The following is a 22,950-nucleotide window of genomic DNA, read 5'->3' on the forward strand; positions in this document are numbered from 1 at the left end:
CTGACATCTTGAAATCTTAATGTGTTACTCTGGTTTGTAAATAATGATTAATGGCAAAGGTTCTGCTTATCTGAACTTAAGTCTTTATATAGGGTGGTCCAGATCTAATTATGCAATTTTCATTACGCTATAACTTATTAAGTTTATTATATAGAAAAATTACCCAAAAAATCCCAGACCATCGAGAAATGTGCGAACTGACAACATGAAGAATCGTCTTCACGCTGAACTGGAATCATCCCCACATAAATCAAAGTCATCCAGACAATCTGGATTTGCATAATTAGATCTGGACCACCCTGTATATTAAAAGGAGGATTTTGTAATCTGCTATAAATTTAACTAGTAGCCGGTGTAAGGACTTAACTATTACGAGTTATGTGTTTGTATTTTCTTCTTCTTGTAATAATTCTTGCAGCAGCATTTTTAATTAATTGAAAGCTGTATAAAGAATTTGAAGAAACAAAAAACACTGTATTGCAGCGGTCAATCCTACTAGAATTGCATTAATTAATTTCTCAGTATCCTGCATATTTAGAAAACACCTCAGTTTTCCAACAATTTTAGGATGGGAAAAAAATGAAGTATTAGCAATGTTGTAAAGTGTTGTAATGGGCACTTTAAGTGACATGCTAGTGTCAAAGATAATGCCTAGATTGATTCAGTAAAATGAAGGGTTATTCCAACTGATTTAAATAATGAAATTATTTTTGTAATCGGCATCATTCCTTCCAATAATTAACATTTCTGTTTTATTTGTGTTCAGAGACGAAGTAGTTCTCATCCATTCACTCCTTTAACTCCCAAAAACATCTAATTAAGGAGAACATTGGATCTGCAATAATATATTTTTGATATTCTCATTAAAGTTAATAAGTCTGTACTGCTAATGTCTGTTGACACACTGCAAATGTCTATTGATATACTGCAAATGTCTATTGATATACTGCACTGTAGTTCTGAATTTCCATTTGTTAGATAACAATAGTAATCCTCGTGTACCATTTAGAACAGTGGCTAAGCTATTATTTAGAACAATACTCTCAGGAGGCTTTAAAGAGAGCATTTTTTTAATATTTAACATTTTCTGTTCATGCAGTTCGAAAGACCTGCAACTGTGGCCCCCGGCCGGGGCGGGAGCCCGGCCGGGACGCCCAGGAGGACGTGAGGAGGGCTTGTGCCTCCTCCAGACCGCGAGGCGTCCGTCCTGGTTCTGTTGGGGCCACGGGTTGAGGGCATGGAAGCCCTTCCTGTAGGGGCCCGTGGTCACCGCCAGGCGGCGCCCCGATGCCGGTTTATCCCGTGCGGTTGCCGGTTGGGGCTGGAGCCCGGCCGGGACGCCTTGGAGGACCGGAGGAGGGCGAGTGCCTCCTCCAGACAGAGTGGGGGCGTCCGTCCTGGTTAGGCAGGGGGCCTCGGGTACAGGGCTTTGAAGCCCAGCCCTGTAGGGACCCGTGGCCACCGCCAGGCGGCGCCCCGGTGCCTAATTATCCCGGGAGCCCGGCACTTCCGCCACACCAGGAAGTGCCGGGGGGAAGACTTTGTGTGGCACCCGGAGAGCTGCCAGGAAGACGGCCGATACTTCCGCCACGCTTGGGCGTGGCCAAGGACGGAAACACCTGGGGCTCATCCGGGGCATTATTTAAGGCCGCCTCCCTCCAGTCATTGGTGGAAGTCGGGAGGAAGCAGACGGAGCTGGAGAGCGAGGACGGGAGGCGGCCAGGACAAAGGCACAGAGACTGTGGGCCCTGGACTTTGGGGGATTCAGTGCCAAGGGCGCTGGGGTTGTGAGTGCACGTGACTTTTGTACATAATAATAATTGTAAATAAACAGTGTGTTGGGCAAAATATGCTGTCCGTCTGTCTGTGCCGGGGCCAGCGTTCACACAGCTTTATTGTTCATCTGCGTCCCTGTTTCCAACACTCTAATTTAACAGCTTGAGTGCTCTCATTAAACCAGGGTAATTTCTGTATGTTTTTAATCACTTTTGTTTTAGGAGGAGCCACTGTATCCAAAACCTCTTCAAAGTCAAATTATAATTTGATGTTAGCTGATCTAAATAGTTTTCCACGATTACACTTGACTTAGTCAAAATATCTACAAATTTGAAGCAGAGATACAATAAAATGATGTACTCTCTCTGTTTTAATCTGTGACTGCACCAGTAAGGCCAGAACCAAATTAAATGTAATTAAGGAGTGTATAAAAATAATTTAATGGAGTAATATCTACATTTTGAATCAACGCTGTACGTTATAATCATAACTTCATATTAGATCTAATTGTGAGTTGGACCATTGACAATCTGACAAAATCTTACTGAATTTAACAAATATGTAAAACATTTGGTAAAAGTGTCAGTTTCCACATCATGTGAATTAAAACCCCCATCAACACTACACAATCATAATTTAGAGCCAAAAATCACATAAAAAGGTTGCCAAATTCAGTCATGAACAATGAATATTGTTCTGGAATTTGTTTTAATATATAAAACGAGTGCCTAAAAAGATGTGAATTTGCCTACATTTTTAGGAGAGATTTGCATTTTGTTACAAGGCATTATCCCAAGGCCACCTCCTTGACCAGAATATCTCAAGATTTATTAAAGTCTGGTGACACTTTAGCTAGGGGAATAGTGTCAGATCTACTAATACAGATTTCAGTGAGAAGACAACAATCAGATTATTTACTTAATATAATGTCATTTTCCAAAGCATCTTTACTTCCAAGAGAGTGAATGTTTAATAAGTAGCATTTAAAATTGCAAAAGGTTTTCCAGTGGTACATTTTTGTTTTAATTTGAATTACGTTATTAATACAGGTACCCCAGTGGAGGATCTGGATTTATCTCTTGGTCTAATTATGCACATCATGTTTTACTCTCAAATCATTTAAGGAATACATTAAAGGATAAAATTATAAGATGCCCCATAGCAGGGATTCTGGGGACAGCTACAGGATAGTAGCAGGTGGGATAAACAACATTCTGCGATTTAAGGCCATAAGACTACAGTCTGGATGGTGCTTGGATCAATCGACCTGGCAGTTTTGGTGCTAAATCTTGGGATAAAACAAAAGAACCCCTCCAGTTAGGATGAAGACAATCCCTCTTGAAAAATCCAAGACTTTCCTAAAAATCCTCCCAATTATTCACAAAGCTTATGCTTTTACTTGCACACCAAGTTTCTAACCAGCAGTGAAGTGAATGCAATCTGCTATAAATCACATCCCCTCTACAAAAACTTAGTAAGGGGCCAGACACAATTAAATTCCGACAATTTTTTGATTTAGTGCATAGAGAGATGAAGATCCCCTTTAATACCAGATTTCTGTAAATAAATATCTTTAGCATCTACCTAATTGCTGAATGTCGGCACTACTTTGTCAGTCTGAAGATTCAGTTTAGCTTCAATGTCAGATACCCTCACCCTGGGAGGAATTTACTGGGAGGAACATTAAATGTTGGATTAACATGGTTTGGAATTCTAATATTCTGCACTATGTACTCACCAATTATGAGCTCTTTATTGTTCTCAGGCTCCACGGTAAGCTGCAGAGTGCTGAGAATCTGTTCTGGGTCCAAATTAGTGCCCTGGGTGCCGAGGGATTACATTTTGACTTCTTAGAACACTGTATCACTATTAGCCACTTGCCATGCAGCTGAATTGCTGCTGCGTGCTGAATACAGCGGGACATGGAGAGACAGAAGCCATATCAGAAGTATCTTAATTGTCTAAACTAACAGAGTTGATCCAATTTTTAGTTTTCCCAATCACTATTAAAAGTTCAGAAAACAGTCCACCAAATCACATATTTTCCTGATAAATTCTAAACTAACTAAATATTTTTGGTAGGTGAAGCCATCTGTATTTTAGGCCAGAAAACGTCAGGTGTATGTGCTGAAATGTACATATGCACAACATGTAAATGTGCCCTCCACGGGCACAGAACATAAGCAAATAACATTCATTTGCATTTATTTATTTGGCCGACACCTTTATCCAAGGCGACTTACATTTATGAGACAAATGGTTACATTTCTTTTGGTTTTCCAATTGGAGCACAGGCATGCCAAGTGACTTGCTCAGGGTCACAGCGTCAGTAGCAGACCTCAAGGGTTTGAAGTCGAAAGCCTTAACCACTACACCACAATTTCTGCCAGTGTAGAGTTCATCTTTATCCCTTTCTGCAGTAGCTTGGGTGCTTTCTGCATTCAGCAGAATCACAATATAGGCTGCCGGTTACTTCACCTCGTCGGCTTATTTACTTGTAGGGTCTCCCTCAAAACCTGGCTCATTATACAGCCAAATTTCTAAACACAGCTAGTAAGTAGAAATAGCAATAAGAGATGAAAATGACAATTTCAAACAAATATATACAATATTTCAGACCAAAAAATAAAATCATGACATTTTCAAGTTACTGACAGTATTTTTTGTTTTTCTGGCTATGTGGTGTATTTTACTATGCTTTCTAGAAATATGAAAATGGGGGAAAAAAAATAGCTATTCTGAGCTGTAAACCAAGGTAGGGTATTTACAATAATTTTTCATTGTATAAAATATTCCATTTTAAATATAAATGGGTATTATAAAATTTTGCATTTGGAGATCTCAATGTTACATTTAAATAAAAAAAATATATAAATAAACGAAAACATTTTTCAGGTAATTTTAAACATGCAGAAAAGAGGCAGACTTCAGCTTTCTAGTTTCTAAAAAGGTTAACCCTCCAATAAAGGCCTAAACATAACTAATGTTGACCTATATTCATTCCAACTCCCTCTGGATGCTTCAATTATGTGCTACCTCTGTCCTACTGAGCTTTAAACATAGACACTACTGTAGTATAAAATTTCTTACTATGACAAAGAATAAGCAATACACAAACCTTTGTGAAAAGGATACATTATTTTTCAACTTGAACACAAAAAGACCAACAACTACTTACTCTTTAATTAATCCTCTTAACATAATACCTTTCTTAATATTTCATATTATTAAAATTTTGTAACACAAAGACAGGCTCAGACCACTCTTTTTAACTACACCTATAGGAAGCTGGAGCTTTTACAGGGAGACACGCTTAAGTGTTTAAAAGAGAAAAATATGAGGATTGAAGAAAATTTTAAAATGTAAATCAATTTTACAGTAATGCAGGAATGGATCAACTTTAACATTTTCAATCTCTAGAAAGAACAAGGTGTGTGCAGGTGGCAGTTGCATTGAGACCCAATATGGTTTGTACCTCCTGTCATCGTGTCTATCCTCCCAGGCGAACTTTGCCATAGGTGCATCAACTGCACAAACGTGTTCAGCACCACGATCAGCTGATGCCAGTACCTGACTTTCGTTTTCAACCTACATCTCCAGATAACTTGCATCAAAATGGGAGTCCGACAAATCAGAGTCCGATTCAGCAATAATATGAAAAAGGTTTTGCTTTGAGCTCTCATTTTGGTATCTCTTCACATGCCATTTTAGATACCATTTGCTCTTCACTACTCATGCACGCGCAGGGAATTAAGGTCAAATCAGCAAAGCTAACTTTCCTTCTAGCAAAAGCGAATTGAAAAGCGCTGTAACAAGAGGATAACTGATCTCTACTGACCGCTACAGAAATGGAGGCTTTCAAAATAATAACAAAAACTATGTTAACATGCGCTAAAATAATTGTCAGAGTTAACCCTCATCCATGAATGCGATTTTTATAACATTTCCATGAATTGGGTCTTGCAGACCCCCATCTTGCAGACCATTTTAAACTGATTAAATCTGCCTGAAACTTCACCTGAAATGAAGTAAATGTAATGTAAATTTTAAATGGTTTACAGGTTACCTTTGTAATAGTAATGCATGTTCAGTGCTCACCAAATCATATAAAATACAGTCACAGTAGCACTAAAACAAGATGTCAATTAAACGTCTGATTCGCATACAGAACAGTCACTCAGAATCTGCCTCAACCTCAACTTGTTTGCAGGCCAGACACAAAAAGGAACGATCTGAATGTTCCTAGCAAACTGGAAGTTTGCACTGGGAGCAAGTGGCCTTTATCTTTCTCTCCTTTGCCCTTGAGAACATGCGACAGTGTCGCTTCTTAGTTACATTTGCTGCATCTCCGTGGGGCAGTTTCAATATCAATTTTTGTTTCCTCATCACTTGACACAGTGCCACTTCCATCATCAATGTCCTCTTCATTTGAGTTGTCTGATGTATCGAAATCCGACAACTCCTTCAATATTTCAGCCAGGGCTTCACTTGCATTGAATTTCTTTGTTGGTCGTTGACTCATTGTTCATAAACACATCAACTGGACTTGCTCCTCAACAAACTATACACCAGCAATGTCTCAGGCAGGACTAAGAAAATCTAAACTAAAGAAAATACAAATTTAAATAGAAAATGAAAATATAAAATATAAAACAAAGCAAAAAATGCTCGTACAAAAATGTACAAGTTTCCATGAATGGGGGGTGGGGTGTCTCCCTACTAATTTGTGCTACTGTATCATTTATTTGCACTAAGCTATTGAGAAGCGGATTTCGGCACATTTTTCAAGACAACACAAAATGAAAAAAGTCAGAAAATTTCATGGTCGTCGTATTATCTTGAAAGAGAAAGAATTTGAAAAATTCATGGATGAGGTTTAATTAACTTGCCCAGCCGTAACAGTTTTATTACGAATGTAGCTGCGTCTTTTCCAATTTTCCAAAAATCAAGCTGCTACTTAGTTGGAAAGGTAGGATCCAGCATGAGTTAAATGCATAACAAAAGAAATTTCTCCGCACAATAAAAGTTTGGTTTAAAAAGGTTTAGTGAAACTTCAAAGCAAAAAACAGTTCACACAAAAAAAGAGAAGAGATTTATTACATATGCAGGATAAAAAGGCAAAAACGAAAAATAATATTTAACAAACTTAGCCTTTCCTTGTTAAATTTCAGTCAGTTTTCATACTTGTGTTATTTCTCTATGGCAAACTTACTGTACATATGCTGTACTTAATACATTCAGTACACTCAATAAGTTTATTGAAGTGTTCACTAATATGACTGCCTATTTAAACAAAGTGATCAATAAAATAAACAAATATTTATTTAAAGTGTATCATGCATTAGTGATTTCTTTGACAATTTACTTATCAATTAAAGAAACATTACCTGGTCATCATGGACATCTTTTAACGTGTAGCTGACCACGCTAATACCCATGTTAACTAGGTCAGAGGATGCCACTTTGAACACTTGCTCAGAAAATTTCTTCCTGTCTTTGTAAATCTCCTGCCATTAAAAAAAATATATATGAATTTAAAAAATGGTAAGCCACATTTGCAGAAGTGCCTATAAAGCCTAGCTCTATTCTCACACTATACTGTATATATCTGAAAACTCCATCTTTCTTTCTGGAGAATCCAGCACTTAGGACATTTCACTGAAACAAACTTATCTTAATGAGAAGCAAGCTCTTATCTAATCAATCAGATATATAGATTTCTGTGATATTAAAGAACACTTCTATAAAAATGTAGTTAACATGGGATAATTTAAATATGGCACATATAATATAAATTTTCCATGAAGTAGCAAATTTGATAACAAAAACTAATAAAGAAGCTTAAGGAAAAAAAAAAAAATCAATTATCACATATACAAAACACATGATTCTCGTTAAAATAACACTGGTAATTTTGGATATACAGTGCATCCGGAACGTATTCACAGCGCAACACTTTTTCCACATTTTGTTATGTTACAGCCTTTTTCCAAAATGGATTAAATTCATTTTTTTCCTCAGAATTCTACACACAACACCCCATAATGACAACATGAAAAAAGTTTAAAAGATTTTTCCAGATTTATTAAAAAATAAAAAAAATTGAGAAAGCACATGTACATAAGTAGTCACAGCTTTTGCCATGAAGCTCAAAATTGAGCTCAGGTGCATCCTGTTTCCCCTGATCATCCTTGAGATGTTTTTGCAACTTAATTGGAGTCCACCTGTGGTAAATTCCGTTGATTGGACATGATTTGGAAAGGCACACACCTGTCTATATAAAAAGGTACCACAGTTGACAGTTCATGTCAGAGCACAAACCAAGCATGAAGTCAAAGGAATTGTCTGTAGACCCCCGAGACCGGATTGGCTCGAGGCACAAACATGGGGAAGGTTACAGAAAAATGTCTGTGGCTTTGAAGGTCCCAATGAGCACAGTGGCCTCCATCATCCGTAAGTGGAAGAAGTTCGAAACCACCAGGACTCTTCCTAGAGCTGGCCAGCCATCTAAATTGAGCGATCAGGGGAGAAGGGCCTTAGTCAGGGAGTTGACCAAGAACCCGATGGTCACTCTGTCAGAGCTCCAGAGGTCCTCTGTGGAGAGAGAGGAGAACCTTCTAGAAGGACAACCATCTCTGCAGCAATCCACCAATCAGGCCTGTATGGTAGAGTGGCCAGACGGAAGCCACTCCTTAGTAAAAGGCACATGGCACCCCTTCTGGAGTTTGCCAAAAGGCAACTGAAGGACTCTCAGACCATGAGAAACAAAATTCTCTGGTCTGATGATACAAAGATTGAACTCTTTGGTGTGAATGCCAGGCGCCACGTTTGGAGGAAACCAGGCACCGCTCATCACCAGGCCAATACTACCCCTCCAGTGAAGCATGGTGGTGGCAGCATCATGCTGTGGGGATGTTTTTCAGCGGCAGGAACTGGGAGACTAGTCAGGATAAAGGAAAATATGACTGCAGCAATGTACAGAAACATCCTGGATAAAAACCTGCTCCAGAGCGCTCTTGACCTCAGACTGGGGCAACAGTTCATCTTTCAGCAGGACAACGACCCAAAGCACACAGCCAAGATATCAAAGGAGTGGCATCAGGACAACTCTGTGAATGTCATTTAGGGGCCTAGCCAGAGCCCAGACTTGAATCCGACTGAACATCTCTGGAGAGATCTTAAAATGGCTCTGCACCGACGCTTCCCTTCCAACCTGATGGAGTTTGAGAGGTGATGCAAAGAGGAATGGGTGAAACTGGCCAAGGATAGGTGTGCCAAGCTTGTGGCATCATATTCAAAAAGACTTGAGACTGTAATTGCTGCCAAATATGCATCGACAAAGTATTGAGCAAAGGCTGTGAATACTTATGTACATGTAATTTCTCAAGTTTTTTTATTTTTAATAAATTTGCAAAAACCTCAAGTAAACTTTTTTCACATTGTCATTATGGGGCTTTGTGTGTAAAATTCTGAGGAAAAAATATGAATTTAATCCATTTTGGAATAAGGCTGAAATATAACAAAATGTGGAAAAAGTGATACGCTGTGAATACTTTCCGGATGCACTGTATATTGTATATAATAACTATGTCTGGGGAAAACAAGGCATTTTACAAGAAATCTTTCCAAGCTTAACAGATTATAAACACAAAAGATTCCACCACTAGATAAAATACAGTTAAGTAAAATTTATTTCTAGAGCACCTAACAGACAAAAGACATTGAACAATGAAACATTAAACAAAATGAAATATCAAAAAACAAAGAACACAAAATATAAAAACATACAACACAGAATAAAATGAAATATCAAAAAACAAAATACAAAACAAGGATACACAAATGCCTGTCTGAACAAATGCGTATTAAGCTTACACTTAAACAGTTTGATACATCCCGCTAATCTCAACTACAGTGGAAGACTGTTCCATAACCTTGGAGCAATTACATGAGATCTGCAATCCCCACAGTCTTTAATCTGGTACAAAGAACCAAAAGGAGATCTAAATGAGCAGATCTAAGAGCATGGCCCGAGGTGTAATGTTGAAGGAAGTTCATAATATATTGCGGAAAATGACCATGCAGAACTCTAAGTAAGAACCAGAATTTTGAACAGGATCCTAAATTCCACTGGGATCCAATAGAGAGAGTGAAAAATTGGGGAAATATGGGTCCATTTGTGCAAATGTGTTAAAACCCCGGCGACTGCATTTTGGACAGTCTGAAGAAGAGACAAACCAGCTTTATTTACAAAGGAAAAGAGGGAATTGTAATAATCCAGATGGTATGAGATAAAAGCATGGACAAGCATTTAACACTATAATTACCAGAGCCTACGAAAAAACTTGTAATTCCGTCCCACCTTAAATCGCTTCTTAAATCCCTTCACACCTCTCCGCCAACGTCCTTTGTCCTCTAAATGTGCTGATAAAAAGCTATGAGCAGCCGGCTATTCCATCCTCCCACCAATTTAGAACGTGCACGAACTTCTTCCAGCTCATGACTTGATTGAGTATCTGGGAGTGAAGTGGAGTTTTAGAGTGGAAATAATAGATCGTTATTTGGAACACATGCATTTCATGTCTGTTCCGTTTCTACAGTAATCTGTGTAAACACATTGTTAAAACAGAAACGTTTTTTATATTCCAGTAGTAGATGACAAAATGTAGGCATAAACTATATAATGTATGAAGCCTGAAGTCCAAATATCAAAGAAAAAGGTACAAATATAACACAACAATTGCGCTTTTATTCAAAAATATAACTGCAGAAACAAAAAGTCGTCTTAACATGCGACATTGACAGCTGTTTATTATAATTGCTTCCGTGGTTCAATAGAATCAGTTCCCATTTGGGAATCAAAAGGTCGCGAGTTCGATCCTGCACCCCTCCGTTTTGAGAAGTAAACTGCTCTTAGTCTTACTATTTTAGAATAAAAGCATACATTTGATGATTTCTGTCTGTAACAGCCGGTGCAATTTATGATCCTTGTAAAGGTTAGCCTTTTTTTTTTTTATTATTCAGTTTTCATTCCCTCAGTCGCGTTCAGAATCAATCCATACAACCCCATCTGACACGGCTGTTTTCACATAAAGACGTGCTATAGTTCTGCAGTGTACCACGATGCATACTAAAGCCCCTCCCCCGCCCCTCCAGGTTGCTGACACAAACACGCTGGCGAAGCTGCCTTCTTCGTATCTCACCATCACTTGATTTTCTTTTTATTCAGATTTATTGAGTGCTCCTGACAGTCCCCGCATGTTGCTGTATGCCGTTTCTTTTGTACTCCAGGACATGCAGAGGAGAGAATGGTAAAGAGCAGTAACTTAGGCACTATATGTAATCATCAGACACTCACCATCTGCCCGTTGTTTTGTTATACTTTTACACCAACATATGTTCCTGTGTTTGAGCATGCTCAAACGGCATGCTCAAAAAATACACGTGTAATGCCACGAAAAGTAACTAATGGATTATTATTTGAAAACGAACAGCGTCAGATCGGGTGTGAATTTATGCAAGAACTGGAAATTCTCTGATGTGGGACCTTCCCCCAGGGAAGAAAGTACAGTGTCAGGTGCTCATTCAGTGTAATAGGAACCATAGCACAGAGAGGTGTGTGCACTGCAGCAAGTACACGTGTCGTAAATGTAGGAAGGACGGTCCTTGAGTGTCTGGGAACTGTTAATATTTGAATGTGATGATTTTATATAGCACGGAATGGAAATCTGCACTTCTTAGCATTTGTACCATGCAAGCTGTCGTATCAATCGCCTACTGTAACTTGCTTTCTTTTTTCTTCGGTTATACAGGTAGTTTTGAATAAAAGTGCACTTGTTTTGTTTGCGAAATGAAGTGTCTGCGTGCACTTTTCGTGGAATTACACGTGTATTTTTTGAGCATGCCCGTTTGAAAAGTTTTAAAGTATAACATAACAACGGGCAGATGGGGAGTGTCTGATGATTGCATATAGCACCGAAGTTACTGCACTTTAACATTCGCTCCTCTGCATGCCCTGCAGAGCTATAGAGCGTCTTCTCTCGTGTCAGATGGGGTTGTATGGATTGATTCTGAACGCGACTGAGAGAATGAAAAGTGAATTAATAAAAAAAAAAAAAAAGCTAACCTTTACAATGATCATAAATTGCACCGGCTGTTACTATTTTAGAATAAAAGCATACATTTGATTTCAGTCTGTAAGACTAAGAGCAGTTTACTTCTCAAAACAGAGTGGTTCAGGATCGAATTCGCGACCTTTTGATTCCAAGGCAAGAACTGATTCTTTTGCACCACGGAGGAAGTTATAACAACCAACTATCAATGTCGCATGTTAAGGCGGCTTTTTGTTTCTGCAGTTATATTTTTGAATAAAAGTGTAATTGTGTTATATTTGAACCTTTTGTGAAAATGTTTCTTTGTTACTTGGACTTCAGGCTTCATACATTATATAGTTTATGCCTACATTTTGTCATCTACTACTAGAATATAAAAAACGTTTCTGTTTTAACAATGTGTTGACACAGATTACTGTAGAAATGGAACAGACATGAAATGCGTGTGTTCCAAATAACGATCTATTATTTCCACTCTAAAACTCCACTTCACTCCCAGATACTCAATCGAGGCATGAGCTGAGAGAAGTTCGTGCACGTTCTAAATTGGTGGGGGGATGGAATAGCCGGCTGCTCCTAGCTTCTCTTTATCAGCACATTTAGAGGACAAAGGACGCTGGCGGAGAGGTGTGAAGGGATTTAAGAAGCAATTTAAGGTGGGACGGAATTACGAGTTGTTTTGTAGGCTCTGGTAATTCTAGTGTTAAGCTGTCAAACTTAAAGCAAAATTCAACCCTCACCCAAGAGAAAGAGAGGAGAGCCAGCAACCAATATGGTATCCTTTTCCCCAAAATGGAAGCTTATTCTAAAATGTTATTGATTAGATCCTGATATTATTTAAAAAAAAAAAATGTGACCACATCCTCTAAGCGAGAAATTGATATTTTCCACTTTCAAGTAGTATAGAACATCAGTTACCCACTGACTTGAAAGTGGTGGGGTGGATTCTTCTGGTTGAGCATGATCATGAAGTAAAGGGAATTACAATTTGTTTGTCCTTCTCCACTGTAAGCCTGTCTGGAAATACACCAAACGTATTTGATAATACAAGAATTATAAGAGCATACAAAAAAACTAAATCCAGCCAAACTTAAATCACTTCACACCTCTCTGCCAGAGTCTTTCTTCTTATAAATGTGTCGCCCAAGCAGCAAGTAGGCTACCGCAGAACGGGCAATAAGTTCTCCCAGTTTCTGCCTTTATTATCTGATCTATCTTGATTATCTAACACATCGTTAAAACAGGAACGTTTTTCATGTTTTAGTAATAAATGACAAAATGTAGACGACCGACCGACCGCTTCCCGATTCATTTTAGCCTCGCATCCCCTTGGTTTGAGACGTATGAAAAAATATGCGCTTAACGCAGAAAGACAGATCACCAATTGAAGCTTTATGAATAATGGATTCTTTATTCGCGATCAATGATTGTTTTGGTAAAGCCATACTGAGTGTATTCATTAGATGAACGGTAAAAAAGTAAGAGCGAGGGGAAGGTAACTTATTGAGGCACGCAGGCAAAAACCACAATAGCACACAGGCTCGATGTACTGTAGTGCGCGTCAACTCAATCTGAATTGCGCGATCACATTTGAAAAAATCTCTCTTTTCAAGTTCTATTTAGTCCATGTGTGTCAAACTCAAGGCCCGCAGACCACATCCGGCCCAGCGTGTAATTACATCCGACCCGCGAGATCATTTTATATATTATTGTTATTAATGGCCCAGGGATATGAAGCACTGGTAACACAATAAACTACAGATCCCATAATGCAGCGCTTCAGCTGCCTTGCCGAACACTTACCACGTTAATCAAGTCTAGCTTATGATGCTGCAAGTTATTGCGAAGCTAGCCCACACAATGCCGAAGAGAAAAGGTGATTCTGAACATAGAGCCTTTAAAAACCGATAGGAGGCTGAGTATATGTTTACTGACATTGCCGGTAAACCCGTGTGTCTCATTTGTGGAGCTAATGTGGCTGTAATTACAGAATTTAATGTAAGACGGCACTATGACACAAAACATCAAGATAACCTGACAGACCTGAATGCAATGCACAAGATACAGAAAGCAGAAGAGTTAAAAAAATCTGACACGTCAGCAGACGTTTTACCCGTGCAAAATCACAAAGTGATTTCAAGTGAAGCTACTTTTATGGGAGACACAAATGCACCAGTGCAACTTGCCCCACTTTCCCTGTTGCCAAGTAATGTTGAACCAAGTCGGCACTACGGTGTTCCCAAATATGCACTTTGCTGATAAACTGAGCGCACTGAGTTCGCACGGCGCTTTGGCGACTTTGAAGAACAAAAAAGAATTTTGAGTTGTTTCGCAACCCATTTGCCATCAATGTGGAAACTGCACCTGTGCAGATTCAGATGGAGGTGATTGAGCTGCAGTGTAATGGCACACTGAAGGCAAAGTACGATACTGCATGGCCCGCACAGTTTATTCAGTCCATTCCCGCACAAATGCTCCACCTCCATCTACATGCGGCTCGAACCTTGTGCATGTTTGGTACCACATATCTGTGCGAGAAGCTCTTCTCAGTCATGAAAACTAACAAAACAGCACACAGGAGTCACCTCATTGACGAGCACCTGCAGTCCATCTTGAGAATCTCCACAACACAGAACCTCACACCAAACAAACGAATTTTTTGCCAAAAAAAGATGCCAGGCGTCCAGCTCTCATAAAATGACATAAGAGCAAAGACAACTGAATGATTTGATTTGTTATTGCTGAAAAGAACAAATTTTATTTATATTTCCAGGTTTTGTTATGCACCATGTTCATATTTGAATTTGTATAATTTTGACAGGATATATTTTATGGAGAGCAAAATCTTTTGGGATATTTAAAATTTAAGTTTATTTTTTATATAAAATTACATAAGAGTAAAGAAATTTGAATGTTTGTTCTTTTAACATTTACTTTATTTCTAACTTGTATAATTTAGACAGGATATATTTTTATGGAGAGCAAAATAAGTTATTTAAGGTTTGATTTGATTTATTCCGGAATAATATTCTGTCGACTAAATAAAAATTCCTTCTATTTAAAATTTAGTTCATTATATCCAGGTAGACTTGCATGTAAGAGTGGGAGTCATCCGTTTAGCAAACAGCGTATTGCACTGATATGAAATAGCCTGCCCATTTAATTATTTAGGAATGGATAAATAAAGATTTTGTACAAATAATGTTTTTCATTTTTCTTCCATCATGGATTCTGGCACCCCCAGCAACAGCTGCTCGCACCCCAAAGACTGTATGTATGTGTGTGTGTGTGTGTGTGTGTGTGTGTGTGTGTATATATTAGGGATGCACGATAATATCGGATTTATATCTGTATCGGCGGATAATGGGTGTTATCGGCTTCGGACCGATGACTTAATTGGACTGATAATTCGAACCGATATTGACGACGCATTCACTGTGTTCCGGATGTGCCAGACGTTTGTGGGCTACTGTGCGAAAATGTCTGCAGTGTGAAAGTTTTTTTTAAAGTGAGTGAGAGCAACATAAAATATGCCATTTGCAACACTTGTTCGACTAATGTTGTGTGAAGGGACCAAAGTGCGAAATTTCAATACCACCAACTTAATTACACACTTGAAGACACGCCATCCTGACAAATATACAGAATTCCTTAGAGCAAGAGAGGAGAATCCTGCGCCACCGCGCACAAAATCAAAAACTACAGTAGCTCAACGCGTTGATCAGTTACTTGAGAAATCAAAGATATGTGATAAAGATAACCCTAAAGCTCAAACAATTACTGCAGAGGTAATGGAATTTATTGCTCTGGACGATCAGCTATTTTCTGTTGTAGAAGATACGGGATTTCGAAGGCTGCTTGAGCATCTTGAGCCCCGTTACCAGATACCCAGTCGCCGTTATTTTTCTAAAATAGCGCTTCCAGAGTTACATAAGATTGTGGAAAGTCATGTGCACAAACTCCTTGCTAAAGATGACACAGCCATAAGCTTTACCACTGATATATGGACATCTGATACGTGTGCTATTAATATGCTTAGTTTAACTACTCAGTGGATCGACCGCAAGTTTGAATTGCAGAAAGCAATCTTGCACGCACAATAATGCTCTGGATCAAACGTGGCGTTTAAAAGAATGTTTGAAACATGAAAAATACCCAAAGAGAATGTTAATGTAGTATTACGAGACAATGCACGCAACGTTGCAAAGGCTACGGAGGAATGCAGGATCCCACGTTTGCCACGTATGGCTCATACGTTACAGCTTGTCGTGAACGACGGCGTACTATCCCAGTGCAGGGTCTCGGATACAATAGCGATCGGCAGAAAAATAGTCACTTTTAAGCATTCACAATTAACCAACTCGCGTCTCAAAACTATACAAACTGAACTTGGTATGCAGTCAAAAATGCTTCAACAAGAGGTTTCGACTAGGTGGAACAACACATTCTATATGCTGCAAAGCTTGCTGGAGCAGACAAGAGCCTTTGGGGCTTATGCCTCAGATTTTGAATTACCTGCAACTCTAACGCCGAATCAGTGGGGTTTGATTGAGAACATAATCACACTCCTTGCTCCATTTCAACAACTGACAAAAGAAATTTGCCATTCTGAAGCCTTGGCTTCTAACTTTATTCCGTCAGTTAATGATTTAAAACAACTGCAGATTAAAAGCGCTCGTACTGACTTCGGAGTCAAAACCAGTAAAAGCGCTCTCTTGGATGCTGTAAACAATTGTTTCATTGATATTTACACAGAATCCATGTACTGTGTTGCCACTGTTGTAGACCCGAAATACAAAGACCGCTATTTCGATGCAGATGTAAAATCACTGGCACTAAAAATTTTGCAAGCTCAGATGGAACTTGCATCGAACGAAATGCAAACCAGTGAATCACAGATAGATGGTCCACAACAGAAAAGGGCCAAGATAAATGTCGAGGTGGCATGCATGCACGCTCTTTGAAATGTACAACGAAATTCTTGAAGAGAACACATGCCCCGGGAAAACAGCCAGATGACAACGGAGGTGAGTTTTTATATATATATATATATATATATATATATATATATATATATATATATATATATATATATATATATATATATATATATATATATATATATATATATATAAAAAGCAGCTCTGTGGAGCTCTTTACAACATTCTTTTAAGTAAATAACTAGGGCTGTCGGACCGAATATCACTATTCTAACAATTCGAATGTATAAAAAAATCTAAAAACGGCAATCGAATGTAAAAGAGCAGTACGTTGGTTTTACCTTGCACTAACTTTGGCTTCATGTTACTTAAGACGTGCTGGACACGACTTTGGGATTTTACAGAGCTTTTTTTTTGCACGTAACTTTTTAGGATCAGCCTATACGTTTCTATTGTTAACCCATATTGTTATTAGTCATTAGTTAAACGGTCGGCATCTTCTGTGTTAAACACACCCATTTTAAAGATCGCTAGTTTTCATCAAGCGACTGAGCCAACTATAGCCTATGCTTCTTTCCTTCATATTTTTGTTCCGTGCGTGTTAACTAAATAGTTTCATAAATAAACACAAACTCGTTTTACATTTTTTTATTACTTTGAAAAATGCTGTCTTCTAATAATTGATTATAATACAAACCGGATTCCAAAAAAGTTGGGACACTATACAAATCGTGAATAAAAACTGAATGCAATGATGTGGAGGTGCCAACTTCTAATATTTTATTCAGAATAGAACATAAATCACGGAACAAAAGTTTAAACTGAGAAAATGTATCATTTTAAGGGAAAAATATGTTGATTCAGAATTTCATGGTGTCAACAAATCCCAAAAAAGTTGGGACAAGGCCATTTTCACCACTGTGTGGCATCTCCCCTTCTTACAACACTCAACAGACGTCTGGGGACCAAGGAGACCAGTTTCTAAAGTTTAGAAATAGGAATGCTCTCCCATTCTTGTCTAATACAGGCCTCTAACTGTTCAATCGTCTTGGGCCTTCTTTGTCGCACCTTCCTCTTTATGATGCGCCAAATGTTGTCTATAGGTGAAAGATCTGGACTGCAGACTGGCCATTTCAGTACCCGGATCCTTCTCCTATGCAGCCATGATGTTGTGATTGATGCAGAATGTGGTCTGGCATTATCTTGTTGAAAAATGCAGGGTCTTCCCTGAAAGAGATGGCGTCTGGATGGGAGCATATGTTGTTCTAGAACCTGAATATATTTTTCTGCATTGATGGTGCCTTTCCAGACATGCAAGCTGCCCATGCCACATGCACTCATGTAACCCCATACCATCAGAGATGCAGGCTTCTGAACTGAGCGTTGATAACAACTTGGGTTGTCCTTGTCCTCTTTGGTCCGGAAGACATGGCGTCCCAGATTTCCAAAAAGAACTTTGAATCGTGACTCGTCTGACCACAGAACAGTCTTCCATTTTGCCACACTCCATTTTAAATGATACCTGGCCCAGTGAAAACGCCTGAGCTTTTGGATCTTGCTTAGAAATGGCTTCTTCTTTGCACTGTAGAGTTTCAGCTGGCAACGGCGGATGGCACGGTGGATTGTGTTCACTGACAATGGTTTCTGGAAGTATTCCTGAGCCCATTCTGTGATTTCCTTTACAGTAGCATTCCTGTTTGTGGTGCAGTGTCGTTTAAGGGCCCGGAGATCACGGGCATCCAGTATGGTTTTATGGCCTTGACCCTTACGCACAGAGATTGTTCCAGATTCTCTGAATCTTCGGATGATGTCATGCACAGTTGATGATGATAGATGCAAAGTCTTTGCAATTTTTTGCTGGGTAACACCTTTCTGATATTGCTCCACTATCTGTCTGCGCAACATTGTGGGAATTGGTCATCCTCTACCCATCTCGGCTTCTGAGAGACACTGCAACTCTGAGAAGCTCTTTTTATACCCAATCACGTTGCCAATTGACCTAATTAGTGTTAATTGGTCTTCCAGCTCTTCGTCATGCTCAAATTTACTTTTTCCAGCCTCTTATTGCTACTTGTCCCAACTTTTTTGGGATTTGTTGACACCGTGAAATTTTGAATCAACATATTTTTCCTTTAACATGATACATTTACTCGGATTAAACATTTTATCTGTCATCTACGTTCTATTACAAATAAAATATTGACATTTGCCATCTCCACATCATTGCATTCAGTTTTTATTCACAATTTTTTTAGTGTCCCAACTTTTTTGGAATCCGGTTTGTACACAAAATACTTAAGACCTCAACAAAGTAACACGTTTAATACACTTGTTTCATTTGTTAAACACTTAAAGGGTCACAATGCTTCAGCTTATTTACTGTAAAAAATTAGGCACAGGGATATAAGGGAAAAAAAGAAAAAAAATGATTGCATTTACTTTGTTTAAGCAATCACTGACAATTTTGTTTGTTTTTCTTTTGAACATTGTCTTTAGAAAGTGTCAGTGCGTTGTGTGTCTTATGTTGCTTTTTGTGTGCGAGCCAATCACATTCATGGAAGCCACTGTTTCCACCTGAGTCTCTTAAGCAATAATGAGCAACTTGTAAGCAGATCATGATCTACAGTGAAAAGCAAAATATTAATAATAAAATATTTCAAAAAACAGCAAATACAATACAGACATGCATTCAATTCAAATGCCATATACTTATTTTTATTATAAGGATTCGAATCTTAATCTGACAGGCCTGGTAAAAGCCAAAATGCAGATCTATCTTTTTAGATATGAAAGATGACGCAGAATACTGTAAATGTATGCATGCTACTCAGCAGGTGCAGGGATTCCTTTCTGAAGCACCAGTCCCGAGGAATGAAAATCCACTGAAATACTGGAACAACAACTGGAGTCGGTTTCCTACCATTGCCAAAGTAGCACGCAAATTCCTGTCAGCCCCATGTACTAGAGTGGACAGCGACAGATTATTCAGTTTGGCTTCTAATGTGATCAATGAAAAGAGAAACAGAATTTTCTGCGACAAGGCAGAGATGCTCTAGTTCGTTAAGAAAAGCCTCCCCATCATGCTTAAAAAAACAGAAAAGAATAAGCCTCCAGAAAAAAGTTATTTATTTCTTTACTGTTGTACGCTTTTCTGTTTTTTAAAATTATAGATTGGTTAGACTTATTCCATCAAAAACAAAGAAAAAAAGTTGTGATATTTAATACTGCAGACTGTAAAACAAAGGATCACATAGCCAGCCAAATGTGGTTGAGCAGAAGCCATTTTAATTATTGTAAATAATCTGCAAAAGATGTTATTCTTAAGTGGTATTGCTTATTTCATTGTCATTGTACATTTTACCATTTTTTTCAGTTTTCATTTTTTCGATTATTGTTGAATTTGTTGTATTTGTTCAATCAAAAAGAAAGAGAAAAGTGTTATTTAAAGCAACAACCTGCAAAACTGTTTCCCATATAACCAACAGGTAGCCAGCCAAATTTGGCAGATATCATTTGTTTTTAATGATTGAATGCGGTGTGCAAAATTGTTATACAAATAAATGTTCACTTTGAGACTTGATCTGTCTGGACAAGAATTACAGACATTTTTCTCTGTATCTTATAAATATGTATATCGGCATCGGCAGATAAGTACATAGACATTATCAAATATCGGGCCAAAATTCCCATATTGGGGCATCTCTAATATATACTCAGTCACAATGCTGTAGTAAACAGTATACACTCGTACGGATGTTGACTATATGAGTGACGGAGTTAAGGCTCTAGAAACTGCAATTAAATACATTGAGCAACAAGAAGCAGCTACAGGAATCGACAATGATGCTGCAAATATGGAGAGACTTGGCAGCGATGAAACGGCACTCGTCAGGAAAGCAGACTACGATCAAAAATTTCTTTAAATCATCACAGGACTGAACTTTAAGTACAATACATACTGTTTTTAACTTCAAGCAATTCTGAAACTGTAACTTCATTTTTTCAGTTAATTTTTTCTGTTTTGTTGTAAAACATGACTAATAGGTTCATAATGTGTAAAATTATAACAGTTTGACATTTAATAGGCTTTTTCTTAACACCTCCCATTAATCCGTCATTTTCGCTTATCTGATATTCTGCTGGCCTGTTTATGTTGGATAAGCGAAAATCTACTGTATTAATAAAATATAAAAAATGTTTCGGTTTTAACGATGCGCTTACATAGATTGTTGTAGACACAGAACACACATGATAATCAAGGCAGGAACTGGGAGAACTTCTTGCCCGTTCTGTGGCGGTGGGGAGATGGTATAGCAGGCTGCTTGGGCTTATCGACACATTTACAAGACAAAAGATGCTGACGGAGAGGTGTGAAGGGATTTAAGGTGGGCGGAATTTACAAGTTTTTTCATAGACTCTGGTAATTCTAGAGTTAATGGGTCAGAGTGATTACAACACTAAGGCTATCTGATAAACATTTAAAGATTTTTGTCCAAAATGTGGTTCATTTGGTGCACACCAAGAACATTTGGCCCAGTGAAAAAGGAGCTAGATTAGAATGTTCACAGGTTGAAAATTGCTCTGAAAACATTTTTGACATTTTTAAATGGGATAAATGCACTTGATAAAAGATTTTAAGTTGAATGACAGAATGCTTTCTGCATATGGAGCTAGAATGTATTCTGTGCATGGCTGCCTTCCACTCCTGTTCTGAAATATTAAGTGATAGACACTTTCCCCAATGTACCCTGGGATATTTAAAAGGAAAGGACTGTAAAATATTCAGTCTTCATGACTGATCAATATTTGTTCCTAGAATAAAACTGGATGGGAGGTGAGGAAAATTGGGCAAGTTCTGTTAAGCAAAGCTTGTAGCTTGAAAGTAGTGGAAGAATTGTGTTGATGAGAAATTAAATTTGAAGCATAGTTGTACATATACAATTTATTTGCATCCTACGAACAAGTCTCTGAAGGTTTTAATCCTGGATATTTTCCAAACATTAAGTACTATATAGGTTTGAAAGGGTGGAAAAAGGTGGTTGTCATGTAGAGTTGCAACATATAAAAGCTTTTTTTCTCTTAAAGTGTTCCCTACATTGTTTCCATATTCTGAGAAAATGAAATGTAATTGGATTATTAGTGTATTGATGATAATTTGTATTTACTGGGGCATAGAGCAGGGAATATAAAGTACTGCAGGATTTTATTTCTATTGCAGACAACGCTTGTGATTATCCATCAATTTGTGCCAACGTCCAGGTCTTTCTAGCCGATATATTTGCCGCCCAGTAATAAAATTGAAAGTTAGGTAGTGCCATGTCCTGTTCTGCTTTAGGTCATTGCAGAATGTGTGGATGTTTCAAATTCCAAATAAATTTGGTTATGATTGAATCTAATTTCTTAAAAAATGATTTGCTAATGTATATGGGGATGCTTTGAAATAGCAAAAGCCGCTTGGGAAGGATTTTTTTGACAATGTTGATTTTCCCTGTTAATGTAAGATGGAGGGTAGACCATTTATTCCATTCTTGTTTAATTTTTTCCATGCAACTAGCAAAAGTTTGTTGAAAAAAAAAAAAAGCTTTACATTTATGTGTGATATTTACCACTAGAAATTTAAACAGATCTGCCAAGATAAATGAGGTGTCCAGTTTAATATTGTGGGCTAGAGATTTCAATGGAAAAAGCACACATTTATTCAAATTGATTGAGTCCAGATATCTTTTCAAATTCTGCTAATGCTTCTGGCATGGAATTCCGTGTGTCAGATTATATAGTACTATATCATCTGTGTTGAAAAGGCAATATAGTACTTATGTGTTGTTTCCCTTTAATTAGATATCGTTGACCTTGAATTATTAGTTATTGTGATAGGCTTGTGTCGAGTTGGAACTTGGCCAATCACAGGGCTTCTTCACTTTGAACCTTATAGATTAGTTTGTTGGAGTCTTAACAGTAGAGTAGCAGCTTCATTTGTTAAATGTGAAAGTTGGCGTAATTATATATAAAGTAAGTGGAATTTAATTGTTTGTCCTTCAAATATATTGTTTGTGTTTAAATTTGTAATTTGGATATATATTTTAGTACAGTTTCTAAAATAGACGTTTTGAGGAAGCTAAAGT

General features: G+C 38.0%; 1 protein-coding gene across 2 annotated transcripts in view; it reads right to left on the bottom strand.

Annotated features, from left to right (window-relative positions):
• The window catches only part of LOC120539666 (flotillin-1-like), a 156,910-nt gene that overhangs the window by 79,891 nt on the left and 54,069 nt on the right, over positions 1 to 22,950 (bottom strand). For both annotated transcript variants that reach the window (XM_039769989.1, XM_039769988.1), the window contains exon 6: positions 7,164 to 7,283. In XM_039769989.1, coding sequence (XP_039625923.1) covers positions 7,164 to 7,283 — 120 coding nt within the window. The remainder of the gene's footprint in view (positions 1 to 7,163; positions 7,284 to 22,950) is intronic.

The sequence above is a fragment of the Polypterus senegalus genome, chromosome 11 (genome assembly GCF_016835505.1).
Source record: "Polypterus senegalus isolate Bchr_013 chromosome 11, ASM1683550v1, whole genome shotgun sequence".
Lineage (NCBI taxonomy): Eukaryota > Metazoa > Chordata > Cladistia > Polypteriformes > Polypteridae > Polypterus > Polypterus senegalus.